This window comes from Eumetopias jubatus, unplaced genomic scaffold (genome assembly GCF_037043125.1).
Source record: "Eumetopias jubatus isolate StellerSeaLion01/CBP00866 unplaced genomic scaffold, mEumJub1_p1.0 scaffold_12, whole genome shotgun sequence".
Classification (NCBI taxonomy): Eukaryota; Metazoa; Chordata; class Mammalia; order Carnivora; family Otariidae; genus Eumetopias; species Eumetopias jubatus.
Window position 1 is genome coordinate 27,145,120 of NW_028274818.1, and position 9,266 is coordinate 27,154,385.

At 54.9% G+C, this 9,266-nt stretch overlaps 1 protein-coding gene across 1 annotated transcript; it reads left to right on the forward strand.

Moving 5' to 3' along the window:
• The first annotated feature begins 244 nt into the window (after nucleotides 1-244).
• FMOD (fibromodulin) lies at nucleotides 245-8,576 on the forward strand. Its single transcript, XM_028120329.2, has 3 exons — nucleotides 245-304; nucleotides 3,003-3,990; nucleotides 8,425-8,576. Exons 2-3 carry the CDS (start codon nucleotides 3,012-3,014, stop codon nucleotides 8,574-8,576), a joined length of 1,131 nt encoding a protein of 376 aa, XP_027976130.1. The 5' UTR covers nucleotides 245-304; nucleotides 3,003-3,011.
• Nucleotides 8,577-9,266: the final 690 nt, after the last annotated feature.

Below are 9,266 nucleotides of genomic sequence, written 5' to 3' on the forward strand. Positions count from 1 at the left end.
TGCCAGTGCTTTAGAGAAGATAAGTGAGTGGAAAGAAGGTGGTTTTTCTAAAGTCAGGCGGACGGAAGGATTTTGTTTGGTTGGGTGTGAGCTCCGCCCCTGGAGCCGAAAAAGCCAGGATCCAGCCTCCTCAGTCGCTCTCTTCACAATATTTGATTAGGAATTTGGGGGCGGGACCCTGGCCTGGCATAGGCCTGCACACTCTCAGTAGACACTCTGTCTCTCTCTCTCTCTCTCACACGTTCTCCAACCCAAGGACGCCAGACAGAGGGACGTGGTCACTCTCTGAAAGGTTCAGCTGGAGGTAAGTTTAGTCATTTTACTTCAGTTTTTGTCCCTTGTAGTTCCATAGCGGGAGTAAAGGAAGGGGCTGGGGCTTTGGGAGAGGGGCTGACAGGGGGCAGCCATTCCTCATTCTCCCATCCGGGCCATGACCCCAGGATGCTGGAGAGGGGCAACGGGGAGGAGAGGGAACGTGTTGCCTCTGTCCTACAGTTCCTTTCTGGTTGTTGGGGCGGGGGCATCTCCCCTTCTCGGGCATGAAAAAGGGAAGGACCAGGTATCTAAAGAAGCCAGGTCTGTCCTGCTGGTACTCATAATCCCACTACCCCAGCCCTGCAGTCTGTCCTATAGGCAGATGATGGCACCTGAGTGCTGTTACAGGGGAAGGATGGGGGGGTGTGAGTGTGTGTGTGTGTGTGTGTGTGTGTGTTGCTGGGGTGAAAGGGAAAGAATAAAGAGAAGTGTTGAGAATCAACCATGTTCAGGGAGCCATGAAGGAGGGTCCAATCCAGCAGAGGAGACAAATTTTGGTCTGACCTCTTCAACCCTGATTGGAGGGAAAGATTGTTCTCTAGAGTGGAGAAATGAGAGAAGAGCATTAACTCCTGAGTCAGCTCCCCACACCTCAGGGAGCGCCAATCCCAGAAACTTTCCACCTCATGAAACTCTGAGCCCAGGAAGGTCTCTGCTGTTAGGGTGGGCAGAGGGATTTAAAAGTATATGACCCTGGAGCAGCACTGCTAAGAGATGGAGCAGAGGAGAGGCAGAAGCTCCCCACCCAGCCCTCTTAGCAGTCATGGCTCCTAAGGAGAGGCCCGAGTGGGCAGGATGCACAGCCCCTGGAAAGCTGGGTCTTGAAGAGGAAGGTGGCTCTCATCTGCCAACATGCCCAGTCTGGAAGGAGAAATGGAGACAGAGGCTCACTGTGCCAGCCTCCAGACATCTACCTTGGTCCTGCAGCAGCCCAGGGCTGTGCATGGAAAAATGCGCTGTTGGCAGTGGGCCCCTCCATCCGTCTGCTCTCCTGGCCGGAGCCAGGGCCCAGCCAGCGTGCCCAGGCAGTGGGCAGTTGGGTTGGCTTCTCAGAAACACTGTGAGTTCTTTGTCTGAGGCCCTGAGGCTGTTTGAGGATGAGCCAGGTGCCTCTCCTCTGCAACCCAGAGGCTAATGGAATAAGGGGGCCGACAGGAATCACTTTCAGGAAACAGAGAGGTCTGGGGCCTGGGAGGAACGGTGGCAGAGGTGACCAGATTGAGTGTCACAGTCAGGTTCTTTCCCATCATTGGATTTGATGCTGACTCCTAGATTCCTTTCTTTCTTCTGTCTCCAGTTGCCAACCCCAGGAGGCCCAACAGCAATGTGAGGGATATAAGCAACCCTTCCGGGACCAGGAAAGCTTCTAAGGTTCCTCTGTCCAAGGGTGACCCTCACACCTCTGGAAGGTTCCCATTGCTCATAAGGGCTATCCAGTGCATTGGCTATCGGCACTCAGAGTAGGGTGACCAGTAAGCTTCCTCATCTTCCATACCTTCAGCTTCCCTCCCAGAATGCACCAAACCTACCTTTCTCTCCAAGCCTGCCCTGTTCTCATCTCACTAACATACGAGCTCAAGGTAACAGGTTGCCTGGCTATGGGGGGAGGGGAGGGCTAATCATGGAGGCTGGTAATCCAGATGTCATCACAGGTAGCCCAGGATGGGAGAGGGGGATGCCAGAATCCCATTCCAAAGCCACATTCTCTTGGGTATAACACAGGTGTCCTCAACTCCTATTCCATTTCTCAGTGTTCCTCATTCATTTCTCTGTACCCTGAGGCTCTAGCATAATGTCCATGGCGGAGCATGAGGGGGGCTAACTCTTTACTTGATACCACAGAAGCCAAGTGCACTGACTCAGGCTCCACACACTCAGTACCCACCCTAGAAGACACCACCACACCTGGTGCCAGGGTCCCCAGTCTGGGGGGGACTGTCGCTGTTACATGAAGACGCTGTGTCAGCCAGGTAGCGTGCGTAGCCACAGACTGCCAACCAGAGAGCGTTCTCACCCAGCAGACTGCTACAGACACTGACACTTTGGAAGGCAGCCCGAGCCTCGCGGTGACTGCAGACGGACCACAACCCTCCCCAAACACTAGAAACCAGAAACCCCCACCCAAGAGACCAAAAGATCTTCCAGGAGTAGTTCAGATCTTCCCCCTTTGAGGTCTCAAGATGCTTCTGAAGGTTTCCCAGAGACGGGGAAAGAACCAGAGGGCTTTTTCCTTGGACTCTTGGAAAATATTATATCCCCGGGGAGTGCAAACTGAATGGGAATTCAGGCCTGAAGAGCACCCTCCCGCCCAGGGATGACTGCTGGGGCTTTCCAGCTCTCCCAACAGAACTTTCAGGTGGCTAGAGGCTCCTAAGGACGTGCCCCTTGGAAAAAAAAAAATGCAGTGCCCCCCATTCAAGTTCCTTCTAATCTCGAAGGCTCTGCTTCTGTGACTCTGTGAGCAGGGTAAAATGTACCCAGCTCCCCCAGGTAGCCACGGTCCAGATGGACCAGGTGTGCGGAGCCGGCCCTGGGGGGGAGGTGTGTGGGAAGTGAGGACGGGGCTCCCAGTCCCAGGGGCCTGCTGCCCAAGCCAGATCTGATCGCTCACAGCCCAAGGCTCGCCTCCCTGCCTCCCTGCTGTCTCACTCATGCCTGCTTGCTCTGTTCTCTCCCCCGTCTTGCAGAGAAACAAAATGCAGTGGGCCTCCCTCCTGCTGCTGGCCGGGCTCTGCTCCCTCTCCTGGGCCCAGTACGACGAAGATCCCCACTGGTGGTTCCACTACCTCCGCAGCCAGCAGTCCACCTACTACGATCCCTATGACCCCTATCCGTATGAGCCCTACGAGCCCTACCCCTATGGGGTGGAGGAGGGCCCAGCCTATGCCTATGGCTCTCCGCCCCCTCCAGAGCCCCGTGACTGCCCTCAGGAGTGCGACTGCCCACCCAACTTCCCCACAGCCATGTACTGTGACAACCGCAACCTCAAGTATCTGCCCTTTGTCCCTTCCCGCATGAAGTACGTCTACTTCCAGAACAACCAGATCTCGTCCATCCAGGAAGGCGTCTTCGACAATGCCACCGGGCTGCTCTGGATTGCTCTCCACGGCAACCAGATCACCAGTGATAAGGTGGGCAGGAAGATCTTCTCCAAGCTGAAGCACCTGGAGAGGCTATACCTGGACCACAACAACCTGACCCGGATGCCCGGCCCGCTGCCTCGATCCCTGAGGGAGCTCCATCTCGACCACAACCAGATATCGAAGGTCCCCAACAACGCTCTGGAGGGGCTGGAGAACCTCACAGCCTTGTACCTCCAGCACAACGAGATCCAGGAAGTGGGCAGTGCGATGAGGGGCCTCCGGTCACTGATCTTGCTGGACCTGAGTTACAACCACCTGCGGAAGGTGCCTGATGGACTGCCCATTGCCCTCGAGCAGCTGTACCTGGAGCACAACAATGTCTACTCCGTCCCCGACAGCTACTTCCGGGGGTCACCCAAGCTGCTATACGTGCGGCTGTCCCACAACAGTCTCACCAACAATGGCTTGGCCTCCAACACCTTCAACTCCAGCAGCCTCCTTGAGCTTGACCTCTCCTACAACCAGCTGCAGAAGATCCCCCCAGTCAACACCAACCTGGAGAATCTCTACCTCCAAGGCAATAGGATCAATGGTGAGACTGACAAAGGGGAGTGGGGAGTGGCTGGCTGTTTCATTGGAAAACACCCTCTTGTGAGCGCTAGCAGCAATGCAAAGGACATAGAAGTAGGGGAAACAGAGAGCACAAATGAAGCCACCTTCAATCCACGTTCTAGCCCTGTCCAAGAGGTCCAAAACGGCACGCCCCTAGACTAAACAGCAGTGCTGGGAAAATTCGGGGGTGGGGGGTGTTGGCTTGGAAGAAGACTTCCCAGAAGAGGTAAGCTTCCATCTAAGTCTTGAGAGCTAAGTGAGCTCGGGCTGGAGGCAAGGGACAAAGCCATTCTGGGATGGGAGTGCCGCAGAGGAACCAGTCATTTATGGGTCCCCTGTAGGGGACAGCCAGGAAATCTGTGTGTCTGAGAGGAAGGGCTCACTTGTTGAGGAGCAAGGAGAGAGGAGTTTGCGGAGGTTTGGATGAGAGCAGCTCCTAGAGAGGGGGATTTAAGCTGAACTTCCAGGGTCCATCTTGGGAGGAAGGTGGACTGTTAAGAAACCATGGCGTTCGTTCTTACTCACTGACCCAGAAGAGGATGAGCTCTCTGTTTCCACATGCCCTACCCCTGCCTTTGCAGCCGGCCATGTGTTTGGCTGTTTGTCTTTTAAACATAACAGCTGTTGGATAAGAATGTGCAGCCTCTCGGAGCTGAATGAGGTACTTGTTCTGGTCCGTTCTCCCTGGAGTACAAGGAGCCCCTGGTGGTGGGGCAGAGGTCCCCCTAGGGTGACAGGGGCCCTATCACCACAAAGCCCTGGGGCAGCGGGCAAGGACACAGCCCTCTTGTTTTCCAAGCACTTCCCGGTAAATGCCTAAAGGAATCAAAAGGGCTGCCTCTCTGCCTCTTAGAACTAAAATACTCAATTTGGGTGGAATGATCTAGTTGCTTTTCAGCTCCATGTCAGGATCTTGTGTTCAGAACGTGCTTACATTACCCCAGGGCCTCTGATGTTGGAATCCCAGCTGGAAGGTACTGAGCCTTCCTCGGTCAGCAAAGTCCCCCTTTCCCTGGGAAAGGACTCACTACCTGGCAAAGGGCTTTGAAGTGGAGCCTGCTGTGAGCAAACCACACCATCAAAGCACAGATAGGGACTGAGCCTTCATTCCCTCCCACTCTGTTCTTTCCCTCCCGGTGCTCAGGGAACAGATCAGTCATTTAGCAAGACATAAACGGGCTGGACAGCCCTCTGAGGAAGAGAGGCACCCTGTCCCAGAGGTCGACAGCAGGGCGGGCGAGGTAAGGAAGTGTCTGGTCCTCTGGTTCGAAGTGCAAGACACCATCATGGGCACCCAAACTGTTTTATATGTAAAGTCTCTCTTTTCTGGGGTGTGGGGAGGTCTTATTCCCAAGTGGGCCACAGCTCTGAGATGTCTCTGAGATGTCACAGGCTGCAAAGGGGTTGACATTTACTTGTGGCTGTCCATCATCCCACCCAGAAGTCACCTGCCACCCTACTCTGAACCCGGGGGGCTGTCACATCAGAAATGTCACATTATGTGCTGTGTTTGCTCCTGAAGATGTGACAGCAAAGAATTAGCTGTCGTGGGAGAGAACCCATTGGTTACTGCCTGATGATACACAGTCAGAGAAAGTTGGGGTGGGAAGGGCTCCTGTCACCCCCTGCCTCCATGCGGAGCACGTCTGCCACTCAAATACAGGGTGGCCCGCCCCTTCGCAAGGCTCTGCGGAAGATAAAACCACTTCAGTTAAGTGTCCCAAGGTCTTGAGAGAAAGTTCTCCAGTAAGCCAAACAACCTAAAAATGTTCAGTGTCTCCCCCAAGTCCCTTCTTGTGCCATTTAAGCCAAATCCCCTGATCCAGTTATCATTTAGTCTGTCTGCCAGTCTTCTTCTGAGGCAAAATAACACCAGTTCCTACATTTACTTTGTCTTAAATTAGCGAATCAAGACACGGGAGGTGCTTGGTCTGGGGCCTGGCACATAACTGAGAAGCAATACACAATAACAATGACTAGCTTCTCTTCTCCTTGCCACTTGGGAGTTGACAGGCAGAGTGCTGTTTTGTTTGACTTTTTGCATTGTGAAGACGGGGGCACTGAGAAGAAGCAGCCATCTCTCCAGGCCACCCAGGCTATGTAGGTAAAACCCTGAAGGCCAGCCTTCAACATCCAAGGACCTGGCTCCCGGCGTCTCTGGCTAAGAACGTGAAGAATAGCTCTCTGATTCAGACCACGGGCAGGAAGGACAGTGCCCCAAGCTCGGGCCCCTTTCCTAGGGTGTCCTCCCATAGCCAGTGGGGGTGGTGGTGGAGGTGGGACTGAAGCAGTCCTCTGGGGAGGAGCTAAATGGAGGGCAGGAACTAAAGGGTGTGCAAGGGAATCAAGCCAGTCCCCTCCCTCCCCCTTGCCTCTTCTATTAGCATCTCCCTCAGATTTTCCAGCCTGGCAACAGCAAGGGAACACAGCTCGGAATGTTATTCAGTAGCTGTGAGATCCAAGGGAGCAGGGTGGGTACCCCAGGAGGAATTTGGAAAGACTTATGTCAGTATTTAATCTGGGCTGGAAAATGTCCTCCAGAGTCTCCAAGCAAAAGCCCTGTCCTCTTCATGAGCGTGGGGAAGGCAAACAGAGGGGCACAGTGCATCTGCTGTGTGGATGGAATCGATATACGGGGTGTGTCTAGCAGCCCCTAAGTATCCCCCATATTCACATACATGCGCAGGGATCCAGGATTTTAGCGGATGGTCTGAGGGCCCAAGGCTGGGGTAGAGAATCCATCTAGTGCAGTAGATTTGGAAGTGATCTATAAGCCAACCCAACTGACTTCTCCCCAGCCCACCCCACTCTACCCTCCTCCATGGCTACCACAGGCGCAGCCCCTGGCCTAAGCTCTGCCCCGAACCTGCCCACTCAGAGGCCACTTAATCTACTTCCTGAGACCAGAAAGGAGACATCCAGAAGTATCCAAAAGATCTCCATCTTCCCCACACCGCTCCCATCCCCACCCATTCCCCTCCTCATACTCCCCCACCCTGCCACTGAATGCTGTCCACAGAAGGGCATTTCCCATCTTCTCCCCTCTTCCCAGTCCAGTGTCCCATTATTCTTCGGAGCTGGATTTTCTGTCTTATGTTTGCAATACAAGTTAATGGGCGGTAGCCTCGCCCCATCTCCTCTTGGTCAGTTCTTAAGAGGGACTGAAACCAGTTGTTAGTGCTAATTGAAAAGCACTTTCTTCGCCAGCCTCTTTAAGCCCCCCGCACTGTCCTCACAGCCTTCCCTTTCACACCCATGACGGCCCCCTCCATGAGGCCAGCCTCCTCTGGCTCCTCCCATGCCTCCCGACCACACTGGCAAGCTGAGCAACCTCTCTGGTGGAAGCAAAGGCAAGCTCTGGGGCTGCCCCCTGTTAGCGACAGCCTTGGAGATGTACCCCACCGAGATCCAACAGGTAACTTCTCTGGGAGCCCCTCTGGCAGGAGCCAGCTTCCAGAGGCCCTCAGGCACCGCGTGGAAGGCAGCTCTTCACGGTGACTTGTGCTGGCTCTCCTGGAGTTGTGCTGAGTTCTTGGTGTTCTCCCTTCAAGTCCCTAACCCAGGAGACTTGAGACAGATGTGGCCAATATGTCCAAGGAGACAACTAGAGGGAAAACAGAGGGATTTATGTTAAACCCAAACAGAACTATTGTATCTATTAAGACTATGTGGTTTGGGGCAGAGGGGAATATCTTCAAAAAGGAGACTTCTTTTGAGATTAAAAAAAGGGGGGTAAACCATATCATATTAAATGCAGGAGGCAAGGGAATTATTTATTTGACTTTTGAGGTCCACGACAGCCCTATTCATCTATGAATTTCCGCCTTCTTGAACCTCGGGGCCTTGCTCATTCCTTTGGCGGTGCTGGGAATGGAGACACGCACCCCCTCAAAGCTCCCGCACGCAAGGACACTTGTCTCCCTGCCCAGGATTTCTCTAATTTCCTGCCCCCTCTCTCTATCTGCAAAGTGTCAGGAGATATTCCAGATTTAGGTCCATCCATTTCCCCAGGCTTCCTTCTCAGAGCCGTTCAGCAAAGTCCTTCGAAGCTGCCAAGGTTGGTCTTTGACTACCTTCTGCTTCCCCCTGCTGTCCACAAATGGGAAAAGATCAGGTCTCGGCGGGAAGGACACTCAAGGACATTCCAGGGACTGCAGGGCACTGTGCAGCTTAGGGGTGGTTAGGAAGCGGAGCCGCCGACGCGGGCAGAGACCCCACCCCGGTCCTGGTGCTGCCCCCTAGCGGGGCCAGTCGCTATGACTCCGATCCGGGAAGACACCGCCCCACCCAGCCAAGTCCCACTCCTCGCCTCAGAAGCGTTGAAGCCGCTTCACAGAGGCCGACCGGCTTCCCTGTGGATCCGGGCCCCTGATCCGGGTTTCTCCCACCCACCCCGCCCCTCTTGTCCCCACAGAGTTCTCCATCAGCAGCTTCTGCACCGTGGTGGACGTCATGAACTTCTCCAAGCTGCAGGTGCTTCGCCTGGACGGGAACGAGATTAAGCGCAGCGCAATGCCGGTGGACGCGCCCCTCTGCCTGCGCCTCGCCAGCCTCATCGAAATCTGAGTGGCCCTTGCACGGGGCACGGGGCCGAAGGCCCCCACGCCCCACTGCATCTGGCTTGATGGTTTGGTTTGGCTTTTGCTGGAAGGTCTGGGACAGACCATGTGACAGAACTCCATGGGCTCCCTCTGTAGTCTTCTTCCATGTAGGCAGGGTCAGGTGGGATCAGGGGACAGGCAGCCTTTTACTGAGGGACATGGCTGCAGCTCTCTTTCCAGGACAGACGTGGTAGCAGAGGAAGTAATCCCTGGAAGTCCCAACCCCAGACCCCTCACTACCCCCAGGTTCCTCCCAATGATCTGGCGTCATGAACTTCAACAAGTCGCTTGGGCAACCGCACAGACGCACGGAGCGTGCTTTCCCCACAATCCCTGGCTCTCTCCGTGAGCAGCGCTTGACCGCTCTCCTGCGTGCCAGGCGGGTGGTGCAATTACTCTGGGCTCCCTCTCAGTGCTCCTCGGAATATACCTCTTGCCCAACTGCCTCCTCCTTCACCCTCCTCATCCACTCAGCCTTGCTGCACACACACCTCTTCTGTGCCTTGGGCAGAGGCATGAGAGCCCAAGGCGTTTGGGCATCAGCCCCGTGGCCTGTGCGGAGAAGTCACACTAGTGTCTGGGGGGGAAGGAAACCAAGAGTCACCTCTACACCTCCCTAACCTCACTCCTTGAAAGCCACCAGATTGGAGGGCAC